The sequence below is a fragment of the Oncorhynchus kisutch genome, linkage group LG9 (assembly GCF_002021735.2).
Source record: "Oncorhynchus kisutch isolate 150728-3 linkage group LG9, Okis_V2, whole genome shotgun sequence".
Taxonomy (NCBI): Eukaryota; Metazoa; Chordata; class Actinopteri; order Salmoniformes; family Salmonidae; genus Oncorhynchus; species Oncorhynchus kisutch.
Window position 1 is genome coordinate 28,527,452 of NC_034182.2, and position 23,240 is coordinate 28,550,691.

At 42.6% G+C, this 23,240-nt stretch overlaps 1 protein-coding gene across 2 annotated transcripts in view; it reads right to left on the reverse strand.

The window, feature by feature from the left end:
- LOC109896499 (phospholipid-transporting ATPase ABCA1-like) overlaps window positions 1-23,240 on the reverse strand; it is a 296,174-nt gene that overhangs the window by 134,278 nt on the left and 138,656 nt on the right. Inside the window, exons 23-27 of one of the 2 annotated variants that reach the window (XM_031832340.1) lie at window positions 21,040-21,254; window positions 20,895-20,927; window positions 19,307-19,385; window positions 12,824-13,026; window positions 2,569-2,617 (exon numbers count right to left, since the gene is read on the reverse strand). In XM_031832340.1, coding sequence (XP_031688200.1) covers window positions 2,569-2,617; window positions 12,824-13,026; window positions 19,307-19,385; window positions 20,895-20,927; window positions 21,040-21,254 — 579 coding nt within the window. The remainder of the gene's footprint in view (window positions 1-2,568; window positions 2,618-12,823; window positions 13,027-19,306; window positions 19,386-20,894; window positions 20,928-21,039; window positions 21,255-23,240) is intronic. The other variant, XM_031832341.1, reaches the window with a different exon arrangement.

Genomic DNA, 23,240 nt, shown 5'->3' on the forward strand with positions numbered 1-23,240 from the left:
ACAACCCCTCACTCAACGTCAACAAAACAAAGGAGATGATTGTGGACTTCAGGAAACAGCAGAGGGAGCACCCCTCTATCCACTTCGAAGGGACAGCAGTGGAGAAGGTAGAACGTTTTAAGTTCCTCGGCGTACACATCACAGACAAACTGAAATGCACCACCCACACAGACAGGAGGCTGAAGAAATGTGGCTTGTCACTCAAAACCCTGACAAACTTTCACATTTGCACAATCGAGAGCATCCTGTCGGGCTGTATCTTAGCCTGGTACGGCAACTGCTCCGCCCTCAACCGCAAGGCTGAAGTGGTCTGCACAACGCATCACGGAGGCAAACTAACTGCCCTCCGTGACACTTACAGCACCCGATGTCACAGGAAGGCCAAAATTATCATCAAGGACAACAACCACCTGAGCCACTGCATGTTCACACTGCTACCATCCAGAAGAGCGAGGTCAGTACAGGTGCATCAAAGCTGGGACCGAGAGGCTGAAAACAGATTTTATCTCAAGGCCATCAGATTGCTAAACAGCAATCACTAACTCAGAGAGGCTGCTGCCTACATTGAGACCCAATCACTGGCCACTTCAATAAAAAACACTAGTCACTTTAAACAATGCCACTTTAAATAATACCACTTTAATAATGTTTACATATCTTAAATTACTCATAGCATATGTATATACTGTATTTTATATCATCTATTGCACCATGCATATGCCGCTCGGCCATTACTCATCCATATAAACTCAGCAAAAAAACGTCCCTTTTTCAGGACCCTGTCTTTCAAAGATAATTTGTAAAAAATCCAAATAACTCCACAGATCTTCATTGTAAAGGGTTTAAACACTGTCTCCCATGGTTGTTCAATGAACCATAAACAATTAATGAGCACCTGTGGAACGGTCGTTAAGAAACTAACAGCTTACAGAAGGTAGGCAATTACTGTCACAGTTATGAAAACTTAGGACACTAAAGAGGCCTTTCTACTGACTCTGAAAAACACGACAAGAAAGATGCCCAGGGTCCCTGCTCAAGGAGGCATGAGGACTGCAGATGTGGCCAGGGCAACAAATTGCGATGTCCTTACTGTGAGATGCCTAAGACAGCGCTACAGGGAGACAGGATGGACAGCTGATCGTCCTTGCAGTGGCAGACCACGTGTAACAACACCTGCACAGGATCGGTACATCCGAACATCACACCTGCGGGACAGGTACAGGATGGCAACAACAACTGCCCGAGTTACACCAAGAACGCACAATCCCTCCATCAGTGCTCAGACTGTCCCCAATAGGCTGAGAGATGGACTGAGGGATTGTAGGCCTGTTGTAAGGCAGGTCCTCACCAGACATCACAGGCAACAACGTCGTCTTTGTGCACAAACCCACCGTTGCTGGACCAGACAGGACTGGCAAAAAGTGTTCTTCACTGACAAGTCGTGGTTTTGTCTCACCAGGGGTGATAGTCGGATTCGCGTTTATCGTCAAAGGAATGAGCGTTATACCGGGGCCTGTACTCTGGAGCAGGATGGAGGTGGAGGGTCCGTCATGGTCTGCTGCGGTGTGTGACAGCATCATCGGACTGAGCTTGTTGTCATTGCAGGCAATCTCAATGCTGTGCATTACAGGGAAGACATCCTCCTCCCTCATGTGGTACCCTTCCTGCAGGATCATCCTGACATGACCCTCCAACATGACAATGCCATCAGCCATACTGCTCGTTCTGTGCGTGATTTCCTGCAGGACAGAAATGTCAGTGTTTTGCCATGGCCAGCGAAGAGCCCGGATCTAAATCCCATTGAGCATGTCTGGGACCTGTTGGATCGGAGGGTGAGGGCTAGGGCCATCCCCCCCAGAAATGTCCGTGAACTTGCAGGTACCTTGGTGGAAGAAGGGGTAACATCTCACAGCAAGAACTGGAAAATCTGATGAAGTGCATGAGGAGGAGATGCACTGCAGTACTTTTTGCAGCTTGTGTCCACACCAGATACTGACTGTTACTTTTGATTTTGACCCCCCTTTGTTCAGGGTCACATTATTAAATTTCGGTTAGTCACCTGTCTGTGGAATTTGTTCAGGTTATGTCTCAGTTGTTGAGTCTTGTTATGTTCATACAAATATTTACACACAAGTTTGCTGAAAATAAACGCAGTTGACAGTGAGAGGACGTTTTATTTTTTGTATATATTTTTTGTATATTATATATGTATATATTCTCATTCATGTATATATTCTCATTCGCCCCTTTAGATTTGTGTGTATTAGGTAGTTGTTGGGGAATTGTTAGATTAATTGTTAGATATTACTGCACTGTTGGAACTAGAAGCACAAGCATTTCGCTACACTTTATTAGCATAACATTAACATCTTCTAATCATGTGTATGTGACCAATAAAATTTGATTTGAAGACTCTCAATGGTGTGTGTGTAAACTGTATATGTGCACACACACACGGTAGTGTTTGTGTCTATACTGCATATCATCAGTCCACGATTAAACTATTCTACTACAATTTACATTGTAACCCCCCCAAATTCCACTCAACCGGCCAAACTTGCAATTTACCTGGAATTTCCACATCCACCCCTGTGTCCTCCGCCACTTTGAGGAAAATCTGTGAGATGGAACGCAGCATAATTAGCATGATATGAAATTGCTTAGCATCATCATCTCCAGTGAAATTACTTGACCTCTATGTGTGTTATTAGACAAATGATCGACAGCACTCCTGTAATGACAAAAACAAGGGCTCTATATTCATTACAATGGCAAATTGGTAGGTTAGCGTTTTTCATCATTAATCTTGTTCTGGAGGTAGCTCTGCAGAGTGGTCACTAGCTGGCACAGCCACAATGTCATAAAATCAGATTTGATTTTAACCCTAAACTTAACCTCACTGCTAACCCTTATGCCTAACCCTAACCTTAAAATTAAGACGAAAAAGCTAATGATTGTTTGAATGAATTTTTACAATACAGGCTATTTTGTCTTTGCAGCTGGCCTATCTAGTGTAAATCACTCATTTCTGCCTCCAGGACAAGCCTCATGACAAACGTCAACCTTTGTCAAGCAGTCCTTTCTTTCTCCATGCTCTTGTATTACAGATGCGCGAACACTAGTGATCCGCTGGTTGACTCATGACCCGCAGTCCCTGCGGTTATATCCGGGAGGCGTATGGGTTTAGGGTCATTATATATTGTGTGGCTGAAGGGAGGGTGGGTGGCGGGTTGAATAAAAAGAGAAACAATAGCTTTAAAAAATCTATAAATGTATCATTCTTGTGCAATTAATATAGGCTACATTGAGGTTCTGGTATAAGTGCATAAACTTTAGGGAATAACTGTTTGCGCCAAATAATGCTTTTGGGGACTGGTAGAAAAAGTCAACGTCAAACCACAGAGCCAAGAAGGACATTCAAGTTTAATTCAATAACACAAAAGCTGCAAAAGGAGAGTTTAAAATAAAGAGAAGGGGGGGCTAGAAAAGTAATGTTTGGAAAATATTTCGCTCAGAGGTAAAAGAGGATGATAGCAGTGTTATGTGTGATGATTGTGAGGCACTATACAAATTCGACAGTCACAACAAGGCACTTCAAAATAGGCCTATGCCACGTCAAGGGAACTTTAGCCTACTGTTCAGATGGGTTAAATGGAAGGTGCTGTCTTCATCATAAAATGATTATAAAAGCAGATAGTATTTCAACCACATAACATCTGCATCAAAGTAGACAAGTTGACTAACAAACAGCCTATCAAAATGACTTAAATTATACAGTGCCTTGCGAAAGTATTCTGCCCCCTTGAACTTTGCGACCTTTTGCCACATTTCAGGCTTCAAACATAAAGATATAAAACTGTATTTTTTTGTGAAGAATCAACAACAAGTGGGACACAATCATGAAGTGGAACGACATTTATTGGATATTTCAAACTTTTTTAATAAATCAAAAACTGAAAAATTGGGCGTGCAAAATTATGTACTTTTTACTCCAATAATGTACTTTTTACTGACACCAAAAAGTAGTCGTTACATTTTGACAGGAAGATGGTCCAATTCACACACTTATCAAGAGAACATCCCTGGTCATCCCAATGCCTCTGATCTGGCGGACTCACTAAACACAAATGCTTTGTTTATAAATTCATGTCTGAGTGTTGTAGAGTGCCCCTGGCTATCTGTAAATGAATAAAAAACGGGAAATTGTGCAGTCTGGTGTGCATAATGTAAGGAATTAAAAATTATTAATACTTTTACTGTTAAAACTTTAGTATATTTTAGCAATTCCATTAACTTTTGATACTTAAGTATATTTAAAACCAAATAAGGTATTTATTTATTATTGATTACTCAAATGTATTACTCAAATATGACAAATGAGTACTTTCTCCACCACTGGACCCGCGCACTAGTAGCACATACACACACACACGCACGCACACACACACACACACACACACACACACACACACACACACACACACACACACACACACACACACACACAAAGAAATACCACCAACTGACATCTAATCTCCCTTCTCTAAGTAGATATATGCAGTAGACTCCACCAGCATAACCTTGTGTCTGAATGTGATACGTTGAAAAGGAATTATTCACAATGCCCGCAGGGCATCTTCATCTGACAAAAATTTCTGAGACATATTAGTTGTGTTTGACAACAGTAACTTAGTGGTATGTGCCTGCCTACAGACATAATCCAACACTATCCTTGGCATACTAAGCATTTGGTTTGTTCAGGAGAGAGCAGTGTGTGTGTGTGTGTGTGTGTGTGTGTGTGTGTGTGTGTGTGTGTGTGTTTCAAGTTTTAAAGTACAGTCGTGGCCAAAGGTTTTGAGAATGACACAAATATAAATTTTCACAAAGTTTGCTGCTTCAGTGTCTTTAGATATTTTTGTCAGATGTTACTATGGAATACTGTAGTATAATTACAAGCATTTCATAAGTGTCAAAGGCTTTTATTGACAACTACATGAAGTTGATGCAAAGTGTCAATATTTGCAATGTTGACCCTTCTTTTTCAAGACCTCTGCAATCTGCCCTGGCATGCTGTCTGTAATATTTGTGTTGTGGAGAAATGACCAGGCAGGAGACGGGAGTACAGTTAGTTTTTGTTTAGTCCAAAACCCCTCGTGCTCTACAGTTCGCGGCACCCCAGTGCGCATGTGCATTTCCTATTAGGTGTAGTAACGTAACACTGCCGTAATGCATTACTGCTTAGTAACAGCACAGTAACTAATATAAACAGATGTAGATCCCAGATACTACACTCCTCCCCCATAGTGTTTAACTCCCAGAGAACAAGGTAAATATGTTAGGTAACTACTAATGCAATATCTGAACAATGCATTCTTAAACATTTTTCAACTACTGGGTTGAAGCAGACTTTTCAGAGCCCAGCACAAATCCAGGGGATTATTCTGCCCCGAAGATGGAGTTTGTGTCCTAATAACTAACCCAGGTAATGTCCTTTTTCTTTCCTTTTATCTAGGACATATTAAAGTGTTTGTTTTACTGTCTGTTACCTCCTTAACCAGCTCAACTCACAGGTCAAGCTTTTGAGGTGCCCTTCGCTGTCGAATAGGATATCTCCGCTCCTCCTGGGCTTCCTGTGGTGGGCCAGGTTCGGGTGGAAGGTCAGACTCTGTCTCTCCCGTACGTCCACAGTCAGGAGAATAGTCCTGGGGGTCGTTATTGTTCTTGTTCTCTCGGCATGTCTCTGCTGGGGCGTTGGACCGTAGCAGATGATCCACATGAACGTTGACCTGTCGATGACCAATTTGGACTTGGTAAGTCCTCTGCGTTCCAAGATCACACCTGAGTTCCACAGGCGCTTAGGGTGTCTGAAATCACGTACCATCACCCTCTCTTCCTCTTTGAATTCTCTGACAGTCTTTGAGTGTCTGTCATGAGCTTTCTTCTGCTGTAGCTGGTGCTTTGCCACAGTGCTTGACAGGTCTGGTTTCAACAATGTCAGGCGGGTACGTGGTTGGCGTTTCAGAAACAGTTCAGCTGGTGTACATTCCGTTACTGTGTGTGGGGTGTTACGGTAAGTAAACAGGAACCGGGGAAGCCTTTGGTGGACGGGCACAGACTGAACCTCGAGTCTAGTCCAGGCCTTCTTAAAGGTTTGCACGGCTCTCTCCGCTGCTCCGTTTGATGCCGGATGGTAAGGTGGTGACAGGATGTGCCTTACTCCGTTGTTCTTGAGAAACATTTCAAAATCGTTTGACGTGAACGGAGGGCCATTTTCCGATACGAGCTCCTTGACTAGTCCAAAGGATGCAAACAAATGTCTGAGAAGATTGATGGTCTTCTCAGCTGTGGTCAGTTGAGTAGGGAACACTTCCATCCACTTGGAATGGACATCGACGACAACAAGGAAATGTTGCTTGTCAATTTCGGTGTAATCCACATGGATGCGTTCCCAAGGTGTAGCAGCCCAGGACCATGGATGAAGAGGCGCAGCAGCAGGCTTGTTGCGAACAGCTTCACAAGGTGAGCAGTGGCCTACATGCTGTTGAATGTCCTGATCCAGTCCAGGCCACCACAGATAACTGCGAGCGAGTGCTTTCATTCGAGTGATCCCTGGATGTCCCTCATGCAGGTCAGATAGCAGTCTCCTCTGGAATTTGTGAGGTACCACCACCCTTGATCCCCACAGAACACACCCTTGATCAGTGGACAACTGGTCTTTCTTGTCGATGAATGGACGAAGGTTATCGTCATTTACGAAGGTTTGCCAACCGCCTAATGTTAAGTCCAAGACTTTGGAAAGCACTGGGTCTTTCCTTGTTTCCTCTGCTATGTCAGAAGCAGATATGGGCAGTTCATCAATGAGAGAGATCTGGAAGACTGCTCTATCATCTTCACTGTCGGAGTCACTATTGCATGGTAGTCTTGATAGTGCATCGGCATTTGCGTGATCACTGGATCGTCTGTACTCAATCTCGTAGTCGTAGGCTAACAATATCAGAGTCCAACGTTGCATTCGAAGTGCAGCAAGGGTTGGTATAGCTGATTTTGGTCCAAGGATGGCCAACAGAGGCTTGTGATCTGTCAGCAGTTGGAACTTCCTTCCGTAGAGGTATTTGTGAAACTTCTTCACTCCGAATATTATGCTCAGGGCTTCCTTCTCAATTTGAGCGTAATTTTTCTCACTTGGTGACAGAGTCCGTGATGCAAATGCAATAGGGTGTTCTTCACCTGACGGTAGAACATGTGAGATGACGGCTCCTACTCCGTATGGAGATGCATCACACGCGAGTCTCAGCTTCATCTCTGTGTTATAGTGGGCAAGCCACTTGCTCTTTAGGGGACCAATTCCACTTTGTATCGGCCTGCAGCAGTTGGTGAAGCGGATGCAACAATGTGGACAAGTTTGCCACAAACTTTCCGTAATAGTTCAGGAGCCCCAAAAATGACCTCAGCTCTGAGATATTTGTGGGTGCTGGAGCGTTTACGATTGCTTCCACCTTGCTGTTGGTTGGGTGCAGGCCTTGTGCATCAATCTTGTATCCGAGATACTCCACTGAGTCCTGGAGGAACTCACACTTGCTGCGTTTCATTCTCACTCCGTATTTCTCCAGTCTTGACATCACTTTGTCCAGCACTACAAGGTGCTCTCCAATGGTTGGTGCTGACACGAGGATGTCGTCCATGAAGCACACAACATGGTCTATACCGTCCAAGATCTGATCCATTGTTTGTTGGAATATCGCTGGAGCTGTCGAGATTCCATAGGCCAAGCGATTGAATCTGAATAGCCCCTTGTGTGTATTGATGGTCAGATACGGTTCTGACTCCGGATCCAGCTTCAGTTGCTGATAAGCGAATGCCAGGTCCAGCTTACTGAAAACCTTCCCACCAGCTAGAGTGGCAAACAGATCTTCAGCGTTTGGTAGTGGATATTCCTCTGGTAGTATGTAGCGATTTACTGTGACCTTGTAGTCACCGCACATTCTGACGGTCTTGTCTTTCTTTGGGACTACAACAATCGGAGCGGCCCAGTCGCTCCTCGCTACTTTCGTGATTATGTTATTCTTCTGTAGGCGTTCCAGTTCCTTCTCTACTGCTTCCTTAAGAGCATAGGGAACCGGATGTGGTTTGTGAAAGATAGGCTTGGTTCCTTCTTACACTCTGACTTTTGCTGTGAAGTCTTGTATTTCACCGTAGCCATCTTTGAAAAGTTCTTTGTGCGTCTCCAGCATGTTAGTGAGTGTAGCCTGACTCACTGGTTTGTCATTTCTGAGACTGAAGATTTCTCCCCAGTTCAACTTGATCTTTTGTAGCCAGTTTCTGCCTAACAAGGCTGATTTTTCTCCTTTAACAATGACAAGCGGTAGCGTCCACTCCTTCCCCTCATACCGGACTGGTACCTGGATCTGCCCTAACACAGGAATAGTGTCACCAGTGTATGAAGAAAGGCGGATGGACGCGGGCCTTAGAGGGCACTCTTTCAGTTTTTCTTTGTAGAGTCTCTCTGGGACCAGAGATACAGACACTCCAGTGTCCAGCTGCATTTTTACTGGTTTTCCCGCTAACTCCATGTTGAGATGGAATCTATCTTTTAGTTGTTGAGCTGTGTACACTGTGAACAGTTCCACTACTGTTTCAGTTGTACCTTCCTCTTCTTGTGCTGCGTCTGACACTTTGTGCGCTCTTGCTGTGCGTTTCGAGGCTTTACACACTCTCTGTAAATGTCCAACCTTTCCACAATTGTGGCACTTTTCATTATGGAATCGACATTCACTGTGCTGATGATTATCTCCCCCACATCTGTAGCAACTTGGCTTAGACCTTTGAGATGTGGGCTGCTTTGTTCTTGTGTAACCTTGAGGACGGGACTGAAAAAAGTGTGACCTTTGTGAGCTTTTTCACCACGTGCATCACTGACCTTGTGAACACCTTTCTGACGTTCTGCATGTCCCGATAGCTCAATAGTATCCCTGTGGGCAAGCTCGAGTCCAAGTGCTATATCACAGGCTTTCTTAAAGGTCAGGTCCTTCTCTGACAGGAGCCTTCTGTGATATGCTTCACCTGTGAGACCACATACAAACTTGTCCCGGAGAGCATCATCAAGAAATCGTGCAAACTCACATGTACTTGCCAGCCTTTTCAAAGCAAGGATGTAGTCAGCCACGGTTTCCCCTTGACTCTGGTGACGTTGGTAAAATCTGAAACGTTCTGCAATGAGAATTGGCTTAGACTTGAAATACCTTGAAAGAGTTTCAGTCAGTTCTGCATAGTTCAACTCCACTGCTTTCATTGGTTCAATGAGACCTTTCAGCAATCCATACTCAGTTGGACCCAAAACACTGAGAAATACTTTCTTTCCATCTTTGATTTCATTTGCAGCCAGCCAACGCTCAAAACGCTCCAAATAGGAATCAAAATCCTCTTTTGTAGCCTCAAACTCTGGTACTCGACCAATGGTTGCCATTTTCACAGTTAATTGTTCAGTGTCCTTATATTCCTTAATTTTCTGAATATTCATCTACTTCTTCACTTCAGAAGTTTCTGCAATTACTTCATTCACTGCACTCATTTGTATTAATGTACACACCGTGTTACGTCCCTTCTTCCTTTTTTCTTTCTTCTTGCCAATATTTCTCCACTGAGATCGCCTAATTTCAATGGGTTCAATGAGACAGTTTTTTAAAATTTAACCACCAGAGGGCGGTGTCGCTATTCTGGACTCTTGCTACTTGGCAGCTCCTGAATACTGTACTAGCAGTGCTAGCAGTGGTTAGCCTTCTATACTGGCGAAAGAAAATAAAAAATAACTGACGAATTACATAATTATTTTGAGTTTCATTACTCACGCAACATTCTTCCCTTCAAGCAATGTCCGTTTATGTAGTTTAATCACCTCGTCGCCACTGTAATATTTGTGTTGTGGAGAAATGACCAGGCAGGAGACGGGAGTACAGTTAGTTTTTGTTTAGTCCAAAACCCTCTACAGGGGTTCTACAGCTCTACAGTTCGCGGCACCCCAGTGCGCATGTGCATTTCCTATTAGGTGTAGTAACGTAACACTGCCGTAATGCATTACTGCTTAGTAACAGCACAGTAACTAATATAAACAGATGTAGATCCCAGATACTACACTGTCAATTAACTTCTGGGCCACATCCTGACTGATGGGAGCCCATTCTTGCATAATCAATGCTTGGAGTTTGTCAGAATTAGTGTTTTTTTGTTTGTCCACCCGCCTTTTGAGGGTTGACCACAAGTTCTCAATGGGATTAAGGTCTGGGGAGTTTCCTGGCCATGGACCCAAAATATCGATGTTTTGTACCCCAAGCCACTTAGTTATCACTTTTGCCGTATGGCAAGGTGCTCCATCATGCTGGAAAAGGCATTATTCCTCACCAAACTGTTCCTGGATGGTTGGGGGAAGCTGCTCTCGGAGGATGTGTTGGTACCATTCTTTATCCATGGCTGTGTTCTTAGGCAAAGTTGTGAGTGAGCCCACTCCCTTGGCTGAGAAGCGACCCCACAAATGAATGGTCTCAGGATGCTTTACTGTTGGCATGACACAGAACTGATGGTAGAGCTCACCTTGTCTTCTCCGGACAAGCTTTTTTTCCGGATGCCACAAAACAATCGGAAAGGGGATTCAATAGAGAAAATTACTTTACACCAGTCCTCAGCACCTCCCTGTACCTTTTGCAGAATATCAGTCTGTCCCTGAAGTTTTTCCTGGAGAGAACTGGCTTCTTTGCTGCCCTTCTTGACACAAGGCCATATTCCAAAAGTCTTCGCCTCACTGTGCATGCAGATGCACTCACACCTGCCTGCTGCCATTCCTGAGCAAGCTCTGTACTGGTGGAGCCCCGATCCCGCAGCTGAATTTTTTTATTTCACCTTTATTTAACCAGGTAGGCTATTTGAGAACAAGTAATTATTTACAACTGTGACCTGGCCAAGATAAAGCACAGTAGTTCGACACATACAACAACACAGAGTTACACATGGAATAAACAAACATACAGTCAATAATACAGTATAAAAAAATAAAACAAAAAGTCTATATACAGTGAGTGCAAATGAGGTAAGATAAGGGAGGTAAGGCAATAAATAGGCCATGGTGGCGAAGTAATTACAATATAGCAATTAAACACTGGAATGGTAGATGTGCAGAAGATGAATGTGCAAGTAGAGATACTGGGGTGCAAAAGAGCAAGATAAATAAATAAATACAGTACGGTGATGAGGTAGCTAGTTGGGCTATGTACAGGTACAGTGATCTGTGAGCTGCTCTGACAGCTGGTGCTTAAAGCTAGTGAAGGAGATAAGTCTCCAGCTTCAGTGATTTTTGCAGTTCGTTCCAGTCATTGGCAGCAGAGAACTGGAAGGAAAGCGGCCAAATGAGGAATTGGATTTGGGGGTGACCAGTGAGATATCCCTGCTGTAGCGCGTGCTACGAGTGGGTGCTGCTATGGTGACCAGTGAGCTGAGATAAGGTGGGGCTTTACCTAGCAGACATTTGTAGATGACCTGTAGCCAGTGGGTTTGGCGACGAGTATGAAGCGATGGCCAGCCAACGAGTGCGTACAGGTCGCAGTGGCTTTGGTGACAAAACGGATGGCACTGTGATAGAGTGGACCCAATTTGTTGAGTAGAGTGTTGGAGGCTACCCACCCTATTTTATAAATTATATCGCAGAAGTCGAGGATCAGTAGGATGGTCATTTTTACAAGGGTATGTTTTGCGAAATAGAAAGCCTATTCTAGATTTAATTTTGGATTGGAGAGGCTTAATGTGAGTCTGAAAGGAGAGTTTACAGTCTAACCAGACACCTAGGTATTTGTAGTTGTCCACATATTCTATGTCAGAATCGTCCATAGTAGTGATGCTGGAGTCTGCCGTTGAGTCTGTTGAGGCTGCCGATAAGAATGTGGTGATTGACAGTCAAAAGCCTTGGCCAGGTCGATGAATACGGCTGCACGGTAAGTACTCTTATCGATGGCGGTTATGATATCGTTTAGGACCTTGATCGTGGCTGAGTTGTGCACCCATGACCAGCTCTGAAACCAGATTGCATAGCAGAGAAGGTACAACTTTAGGAGACGGTCCTGGCGCCTGCTGGACTTTCTTCGGCACCCTGAAGCCTTCTTCACAACAATTGAACTGCTCTCCTTGAAGTTCTTGATGATCCGATAAATGGTTGAATTAAGTGCAATCTTACTGGCAACAATATCCTTGCCTGTGAAGCCCTTTTTGTGCAATGCAATGATGACGGCACGTGTTTCCTTCCAGGTAACCATGGTTGACAGAGGAAGAACAATGATTCCAAGCACCACCCTCCTTTTGAAGCTTCCAGTCTGTTATTCGAACTCAATCAGCATGACAGAGTGATCTCCAGCCTTGTCCTCGTCAACACTCACACCTGTGTTAATTAAAGAGAGAATCACTGACATGATGTCAGCTGGTCCTTTTGTGGCAGGGTTGAAATGCAGTGGACATGTTTTTGGGGGATTCAGTTCATTTGCATGTCAAAGAGGGACTTTGCAATTAATTGCAATTCATCTGATCACTCTTCATAACATTCTGGAGTATATGCAAATTGCCATCATACAAACTCAGGCAGCAGACTGTGAAAATGAATATTTGTGTCATTCTCAAAACTTTCGGCCACGACTGTACAGTGAAATGCCTTTCTTGCAAGCTCTAAACCCAACAATGCAGTGTGTATACGTGTGCGTGTGTATGCACTTGCATGTGAAGCTTGTGTGCGAGTCTGTGTATGTGATGCCTGCGTACATGCGTGTGTGTGTGTGTTTCGTCCGCCTCATACCTCCTCTAGTGTGGTATCCGAGATGCCGTAGTTGGTGAAGCCAATGTCAGCCATCTCCAGGTCCAGCTCTTTGAAAAGGAGGGCGAAGGTGCCATCCTTGGCCCCGCTGTAAGGCAGGATGTAGGTGATCTCCTGGCCGATGCTTTCCAGGAACACTGCCTCTGGAACATGCCGACGCACCAGCTTACTGACAGCTGTAAGCTCTACATGGTGAAGTGAAACAGGAAGGACGACATGGATGTATGAAAAGGAAATACAGAAACAACAATATCTTATTGTTATGTCATATTGTTGTGCTTCATGTATGGTAACTGCCAAAATAAAATAAACGCTTAAATTAGGGATTCAAAGTATATTGAAAGCCGGTGCTTCCACACAGGTGTGGTTTCTGAGTTAATTAAGCAGTTAACATCCCATCATGCTTAGGGTCATGTAAAAAAATGCCCAGTTGCCCAATATTTTGGTTACCATGGTGTCACATCCCTCCAGTAGAGTTCCAGACACTTGTAGAATCTATGCTAAGGTGCATTGTAGCTGTTCTGCAGCTCGTGGTGGCCCAAAGTCCTTTTAAGACACCTTATGTTGGTGTTTCCTTTATTTTGGCAGTTACCTGTATTTCAATTGACATATTTAAAACCTGTTGGGGCTAGGGGCACAAGGAGTTCCCTAAAGAGAACACCCCCTCCCATTCAGCTGAAAAAAATATTCTTTAGAAATATTTAACTTTCACACATTAACAAGTCCAATAGAGCAAATGAAAGACAGACATCTTGTTAATCTACCCATCGTGTCCAATTTTCAAAATGTTCTACAGCAAAAACACAACATATATTTATGTTAGATGACCACCAAATTCAAAAACACACACAGCGATTTCTCACAGTCACAAAAGCATAAATGTGACTGCATAGATAAAATGAATCACTAACCTTTGATTATCTCCATCAGATGACACTCATAGGACATCATGTTATACATGTATTGTGTGTTTTGTTCGATAATGTGCAATATATATAAAAATCTCAGTTTACATTAGCGCGTTACATGCAGTAATGTTTTGATTCCAAAACATCCGGTGATTTTGCAGAAATACTCACAATAAACATTGATAAAAGATGCAAGTGTTATTCACAGAATTAAAGATAAACGTATCCTCTATGCAACCACTGTGTCAGATTTTTAAAAAAACTTTACAGAAAAAGAATAATCTGAGAACGGCGCTCAGAACCCAGAGAAATAGCTGCCATTTTGGCGTCAACAGAAGCTACAAAAAACACTATAAATATTCACTTACCTTTGACTATCTTCATCAGAAGGCAGTTCCAGGAATTCCAGTTCGACAATAAAGGACTGATTTGTTCCATAAAGTTCCAAAAAGCCCATCATTTAGCCACTTGTTGTTAGCTTGTTCAGCCCAGCATTCAATCCTCAAAAAGCACGAGCAATTCCTCCAGACAAAAACTCAAAAAGTTCCATTACAGGTCGTAGAAACAAGTCAAATGATGTATGCAATCCATATTTAGGATGTTTTAAACACTAATCAGCAATAAGGTTCCAACCGGAGAATTTCATTGTCTGAAGAAACGCATTGGAACGCAAGAACACTCTCTCGTGACCGCGCGCAATGAGACCGAGGCTTTCTGCCAGACCACCTACTCAAAGAGCTATTATGAGCCCCTCCTTTCTAGTAGAATCATACAACCAGAATCTAAAGACAGTGACATCTTGTGGAAGCCCTAGGAAGTGCATGCTCATCCATATTTAAGATGGACATCAAATGGCACTGTTTTCAAAATTGAGTTCTCACTTCCTGTTTGGATTTCTTCTCAGATTTTTGTCTGCCATATGAGTTCTGTTATACTCACAGACATAATTCAAACAGTTTTAGAAACTTCAGTGTGTTTTCTATCCACCAGTAATAATAATATGCATATATTCCCATCTGGGAAAGAGTAGGAGGCAGTTTACTCTGGGCACGCCTTTCATCCAAAAGTGAAAATGCTGCCCCCTAGCCCCAACAGCTTTTAAAAGTGAATACACTGCATTTAGAATCATTGGGGACAACAACAAATAGTTATACCACATATTTACTTTTTCAAAAGTGGTGAATCTGTTTCTCATCAAGGGTCATAATCAGAGTTAAGGGACACTAGGTTTTTTGAGTTTTGCATAAACCGGCAAAACATAGCTATGGAAGATTTCAAAATCTCCAAAGAGAGACCAAAATTGCTGTATCTTGTTAGTTCCTCATCATAAGCGCTTTGAGATTGTAATTAAAAGCACTATAAAAGGTAATTTATTATTATCATCATCACGATATCTAAAGACCAAATCTCAAATGATCATAAGTACATAAGGAACAAGGTTTCATTTGGGATGCAGCCCAAGAAAACATCACCACCTCGAATTGATTTTTATATATATATATTTTGCCAGGTAAGTTGACTGAGAATACATTCTCACTTACAGCAACAGCCAGGGGAATAGTTACAGGGGATGAATGAGCCAATTGGAGGCTGTGGATGATTAGGTGATTATGATTATTGTGTTATTGACAGTACGTTTGTTTATCCCATGTGCAACTCTGTGTTGTTGTTTTTCTCGCACTGCTTTGCTTTATCTTGGCCAGGTCGCAGTTGTAAATGAGATCTTGTTCTCAACTGGCCTACCTGGTTAAATAAGGTGAAAAAATTGTGAATTTAGCCAGGACACCAGGGTTAAAACTCCTACTCTTACAATAAGTGTCATGGGATCTTTAGTGAACACAGAGAGTCATGACACCCGTTTAACATCACATGCGATAGACGGCACCCTGCAATGTCCCCCATCTCTGCCCTGGAGCATTGTGATACTTTATTAGACCAGAGGAAAGAGTGCCTCCTACTGCCCCTCCAACACTACTTATAGCAGCATCTGGTCTCCCATCCAGGGACCAACCCTGCTAAGCATCAGAGTCAAGCCAGCAGTGGGATGCAGGGTGGTATGCTGCTGGCATATATAACTACAGCTGCTTAACCAAGTGAGACCATGGCTTTATGAGGAGGTCAGAAACCGGATCGCCTTCACACATTTGGCTTAACTACTTGTGTGTAGTTTAGTTGTAATAAAAAGGGGTTGTCATTGTTTGAATTATGATATAAACTCAGCAAATAAATAAACGTCCTCTCACTGTCAACTGCGTATATTTTCAGCAAACTTAACATGTGTAAATATTTGTATGAACATAACAAGATTCAACAACTTAGACATGAACTGAACAAGTTCTACTGACATGTGACTAACAGAAATGGAATAATGTGTCCCTGAACAAAGGGGAGTCAAAATCAAAAGTAACAGTCAGTATCTGGTGTGGCCAACAGCTGCATTAAGTACTGCAGTGCATCTCCTCCTCATGGACTGCACCAGATTTGCCAGTTCTTGCTTTGAGATGTTACCCCTCTCTTCCACCAAGGCACCTGCAAGTTCACAGACATTTCTAGGGGCAATGGCCCTAGCCCTCACCCTCCGATCCAACAGGTCCAAGATGTGCTCAATGGGATTGAGATCTGGACTCTTCGCTGGCCATGGCAGAACACTGACATTCCTGTCTTGCAAGAAATCACGCACAGAACAAGCAGTATGGCTGGTGGCATTGTCATGCTGGAGCGTCATGTCAGGATGAGCCAGCAGGAAGGGTACCACATGAGAGAGGAGGATGTCTTCCCCTTGTTGCCATCCTGTACCTGTCCCGCAGGCGTGATGTTCGGATATACCGATCCTGTGCAGGTGTTGTTACAAGGGTCTGCCACTGCGAGGACGATCAGCTGTCCGTCCTGTCTCCCTGTAGCGCTGTCTTAGGTGTCTCACAGTAGGGACATTGCAATTTATTGCCCTGGCCACATCTGCAGTCCTCGTGCCTCCTTGCAGCATGCCTAAGGCACATTCACGCAGATGAGCAGGGACCCTGGGCATCTTTCTTGTGGGTTTTTTCAGACTCAGTAGAAAGACCTCTTTAGTATCCTAAGTTTTCATAACTGTGACCTTAATTGCCTACCGTCTGTAAGCTCTTTTTTCGACCGTTCGACTGGTGCATGTTCATTAATTATTTATGGTTCATTGAACAACCATGGGAGACAGTGTTTAAACCCTTTACAATGAAGATCTGTGAAGTTATTTGGATTTTTACGAATTATCTTTGAAAGACAGGGTCCTGAAAAAGGGATGTTTCTTTTTTTGCTGAGTTTATTTGTCACATGCTGTACTGTATATTTGTCATGTACAACTGTGTGGTGTTTAAGTCTACAAATGACATACACAGACAGTTCTATAGAGGGAATGTGATTTAATATATATTTGGAAGGTCGCTGTGTTTTAAAGTTACGCTGTGTTGTTTTAGGTAGTTTGGTTATGGATTCAAATGAAGCCATGTCATTATATTCATACATACTCACCCTCACTCCCACCGTCACACTCACTCTCACCCTTACGCTCATCATCAATAGAAATCCAGTCTTTTTTCCACATGATATGTACAATCCAGTCCCCCATCCAAGTGCTTTGATCCTTGATCATGATTCCAAGTCGAAAATTGAATTTAAAAGACCAAGGCTGCTCTACTACTGATTAGGCCTCTGGTCAGTACTGACTCTGGTTGGGAAATAAGACCCACTAGCTACTGTCACAGATCTCTGAGTGTGAGTGAGTGAGTGAGTGAGTGAGTGAGTGAGTGAGTGAGTGAGTGAGTGAGTGAGTGAGTGAGTGAGTGAGTGAGAGAGAGAGAGGACTAGAGTACTTAGATATGTCACTGTCACCTGAACAGGAGCAGACAATCAACTGCTGACATGACATTCTACAGCCGGAGTCAGACTTTTAGCCCCTCCTTCTTCTCTCTTTCCTGTGATAGCTGATGTGTGGTGGTGAGATCCACAAAGTCCAATTTTAAAGTGGAAGGCAGTTGCAACAGCTTGACTTTAGATCATTACAACGCATTTGCCAAAAGCCACAAAATACACCTGAATGGATTTCTGAAAACATGTAAACACCACGGGAGTCCATTTACATTTGGTAACTTTACAATCCTATTGATCAAACAACCATGAAAGGTAGGCTCTCTCTCCCTCAGTTATGCACATCAACAACAACAATATCAACAACTGATGCTAGCCTGAGCAAGATGAGCTAAAATCTCAGTAAGGAACAGTAGATAAACCCTCTCAAACCTTTTCCGCTTGTTGGCCGTCAAAAATTACACTGATAAACGATGGGGAATTGTAGCCTACTCATCCTCCTGCAGCTTACCTTGTCCCAACCAAGCACCCAAGCTAACTGGCTAAAGTTGGCTAGCTTGCTAGCTAGCTAATTCCAGACACAAATGAGAGAACATCTCACTGACCATTTTACTCGCCCTAGCAGAGCTTGTTAGACTGTTTACATGTTATCTAGAGCATTCGTGACTACTTTTTTGCCTATGTTTACTATTCAGCGGCTGTTGCGCATTCATAAATTCATCAGTTATTCTGCGCTCTGGCACACAGACAAGAGTGCTCTGAAATCAGAGTAAATAGCCAGAGTGAATTTGCGAATGCAAGAGATATGTTAACTGTATAACACAGTCGTTCAGGTTCTTGCTAGCTAACCAAAGGACACCTGCATCTCTAGCTGTGTATAGGCACCGAAGAATGATATGAGGGGAAAAGTCACTCACTCACCCACTCCTCCAATGACATGAGCCACGTTATGACTGCCTTATGGTCATTGCCTTTGCTAGTTTGATTGTATTGACATTCCCAGCCTTAGTTAAATTAGTCTGTTTTTGTCCAAAATATTGAGTCAATGAAACTGAAACAGTGCATCCTGAATGGAGGCAGCAAACAATGTACCATTTTTTGGACTACCAAGAAATGCATTGGTGAATTATATCATGCATCCATCTACTCTGCCAACAATGCCTTAGTGTACGTCATGAAACGCTTAGGCAAATAGAACCTATTTTTAAAACCTCTTATATAATTGGTTATGTAGGATAAAATACAAATTTGATATATTTGAATGATATTATGATTGTCTGTTTTGTATCTGGGGCGGCAGGGTAGCCTAGTGGTTAGAGCGTTGGACTAGTAACCGAAAGGTTGCAAGTTCAAATCCCCTAGCTGACAAGGTACAAATCTGTCGTTCTGCCCCTGAACAGGCAGTTAACCCACTGTTCCTAGGCCGTCATTGAAAATAAGAATTTGTTCTTAACTGACTTGCCTAGTAAAATAAAGGTAAAATAAAAAAACCTGTAAAGAAGCTCAAACTCTCTCAGTTCCACTTTGAGTACTTGAAAAAGCACTATCATGAACTCATGATATGTTGGCTGAGCAAATAATAGATGTATGTATGGTGTTCATATTAGGACAGCCTCAGTCTCAGTAGGACTTCTAGTCATTTATTCAATTCAATTATTAGTTTGGATATAGCCAAATATAGTATGGATAAATTAGGTGGTGTTATTGCTGGTTCTACCTGTGGGGTCAGAGTTGCTCCAGTTCTGGCTTGCAATCCCTTCATCCAGACTGGTTCTCCTCAAGGTCTCATCTGTCTCCTATTAGAGAGAAATGTTAAAGTATTCATCATTACGGTAGAGCTCTCAGACTGATTATCACCTCCACAATTCTCCCTCATATTAATGGAATTACCACAGTGATCCAACTCGTTAGTGTTTCATTAGAGCTAAGTTTGGCTGTCAGCACCAACAGATGCTGTACTTACCATATACCGAGAAGTTGTAAGGGGGATCCACTACAAACCATCATAAACTGTATAAGTTGCCCATATTAGGGCAGCCTCAGCAGGCCTGCTGAGATTGGAAGAAGTCATACTAAGACTGAGGCTATCCTAATATGGACACCGCACATGTATCATATTATTCACTTAACCATCGTATCATGAGTTCATGATATAAACTCATTTAATTTAGCAAATACAAAATCCCATATATAATGAGTAACCTGGCCAGAGACCTGAAGACTTGTGTTATCTATCCCAAGCTAATGCCTAAGATTTAGCTCAATGTGATAACACAGTGGTGCAGGCGACCCAAGTTCGAAACCTGGATGGTAGCATTGGCACAACTTTCCAGTCAACGGACAGAATGGGCAGCATTAAATTAGGTTTTTATGAGAACTACAGGCCAAGTCCTAAGGCTTATGCTTAGCTGCTGTCTGCACCAGTGGGCTGATGTAGCAAGTCATTTTGGGGGAGCATTAAAGCTCTCTTCGCAAAATGTGATTGTTTGTTCTTACTATTATTTATTTATCTTTTTCTTTTTTTTCTTCTTTTTTACAAATTACTCCACTCTCCACAAAGGCCCTGTAGACTAATGGTAATTGCTGTAACCCTGCTTGCATCGGTGCATCTTGTTAATTTGCTCCTATTGATTAAAACCGTGTGCAAGGCACTGCAAGGAGCTAGATCAAGAAACTCGTTCCCCCCCTCCCTCATGACAATTAGTATCATCCAGTGCGGAGGTGTCTGCCAATTCTCATGCTGGGGGAGACTAAACACAGATCATTACAGGGGAGGGCAACTTTCACTCTGGAAAGTCACAGGAACCTTGTCGATAATGGAGTGTGTGGCAAATGTTGCTGATGTGTTTTAGAGCTTACTTTTGGAGTGCTTCCCGCCAGATGCAAAAAGTCAAACAAATCATCTTGCCCCATTATCGGTGAATTATAGATTGGTGTCATGATGTTTTCCAATGTGGGATCAGACATCATGAATGGGTAATTGAAAATATGCACCAGAGTTACATGTTTAGCTCACATTGACTAAATGAAACTATGGTGAAAACTCATAGTCACTCAAAATGAAACAAAAGTTGGGATTTTTTTTGCTGGGTAACACTAGCTTATCTGTCATTTTCGATACCAAAGTGTCATGTGTGGAGTTCACCCAGCTCCATCATTTCCTAGATAGAGAACCATTTTAAATTTTGTTATTTCAACTGTTATTAGCAATCATATTGATTTGTTATCAATACAACACGAGAACAAAATGTCCTAGTCCCAAAACAGACAGCAAAATGCAGCACACAGTTTTGTTTTGTATTTACCTTGGTCTGGTGTGATGTTTCCTGATGTTTCCCCTAGGTACAGATTGAGGATCAGATACCCCTCACCTATTCCAAACCTTAATCTTAAAATGCTAAACTGACCCAAGATCAGTGTCTAGGGGCATCTTCACCCGACTCCATTTACCTCTTTCTCCTGGCCCTGCTTGACTCCGCTGCGCTCGTTGGTAATTTGCTCATTTCCGGCCTTGACCAGAGTGAGGTAGTAGCCACTGCCAAAGTATTTTTTCAGGAACAGGGAGGAGCCGTAACAACACAACTTGCCGTGAGAGATAATGGCAATGCGGTCTCCCAAGATGTCGGCCTCATCCATGTGATGAGTGGAGAGGATGATTGTGCGACCTGCGGGGGAAAGATGGAGCCAACAAAACTATTGATTTCACTCAATGGGCCCAATTTGGAGTGTAGGTGGACTGTGTTTGTGTATGTGTGTGAGACAGACAAAAATAAAGAGAAAGTAAGAGTGAGTTTGTGTGCATGTGTGTGAGTCAGTGCTCTGGAACTAGTTTGTTTGTTCTGTCAACCATCTTGAGAAATACATAAATTGGACCAAAAAATTATAATAAATGTAAAGTCTTTGAACAGAGCCAAGTCTGCAATCTGTTTCCATATTGTGGTGTTGTGCTTATTTCCTCATTGTACACCCCTCTGGGTTTGCAAGTCATAGCCTACTGTAGTTGTATTCGAAGCAACGAGATTGTGTGTGGGATGGAATCTGGAACAAAGGACAAATTCTGCAATACCAGTCTTCCTTCCAAATCAAGTAAGAAACAACAACAACTACATACACTACCACCTGAATATAATACAATGTAACCAACATAAAATTATGCATAGACCCAACATAAAATGTTGCATAGACCATTCCTTTGCTGTGTTTCGTAACATTTTTTAAGTTTCAATTTTTGTCAGCAGAAGTTATTTGAGAGAAACCAAATCACAACCACAGAGAATCTATATGACACCGGAGCCTGCTTATTCACAGGGAGAGTGGAGGGTCATATCATGCACCCTGAACTAACACATACTAATCAGCACATTCCCAGTCAATCAGGAAGTAGACATGAGATATGTGATGAAGTCACAGAATGGATCATCTAGCTGGATGTCGTTAGGTCATAGTGTGAATGGTGGCAGCATTAAAATGTGTCTCGGTTATTGTTGATTTTGCCACATTTCAGAACATAATCAAAACCCTGAAATGCAAGGAAGATTAGGACTTAAAGATTTGATTTGAAGTGGCTTGATTGAAGGGTACCAGGATATTTTCATTTTAAGAAGAAATATTGAAGTTACAGGCTACATACATCAATACTGCTAAACTGACATGAAATTAGAAGAGAACACTGCATGCAACCATTGTGTAAAACAACAGTGGGAAAACCAGCAACTCCTATGTTACAAGATACCGAGTAGAGAGTAAAAAAAAGAGTAAAAGTAAGATGTACAACGTGGTGTCTTGTGGTATTGAGCATTTTATCTGCATAATATTGGCAATGATAGTGAAGTCCTTCACCAGGAGAATTCATTCTATCTCAGTTGAAACAGTAACAGCCACAAGTAGAATAAGCGCATTGTACACTCGGACATACAGTTCCATGATATGACACACATTCTCTCTTGATTAGCTGACCGGCTGGATTTTTTGAGCATTTTGGAGGGTAAGATTTGCTGTCATTATTACAAAAGGTCAGGGTTATCTGCTGAGCGTGGCATTTTCTCCCTCCGAGCTAGTTCAATTTGTATCCCCACAGGTCGCATTATCCCTGGGATAAGGACACACACAGAAGTCTTAACCATAGCCTCACGTAGCACTATGCTCTTTCGTTCTGAGAAATCGAGAACCAAACTGTTTTTCCTCCCATCCCTTATGCCCTCTCACCCTCTGAGCTTCTAAATGTGTCTCTGCCGCAGAGTTCTGCCACAGAATTATCACTGTGTTATGCTAAGCTCTTGTTTGAACCTACAGTGCCTTCGGAAAGTATTCACACCCCTTGATTTTTTCCGCATTTTGTCACATTGCATCCTTATTCTTATTATTTTTTCCCCCTCATCAATCTACACACAATACCCCCTAACCGCAAAGTGAAAAAAGGTGTTTAGAAATGTTTGCAAATTTATAAAAACACAAAAATGTATTTCCTGTATAAGTATTCAGACCCTTTGCTATGAGACTTCAAATTGAGCTCAGGTGCATCCTGTTTCCATTGATCATCCTTGAGATGTTTCTACAACTTGATTGGAGTCCACCTGTGGTAAATTAAATTGATTGGACATGATTTGGAAAGAAACAAACTTGTCTATATAAGGTCCCACAGTGGACAGTGC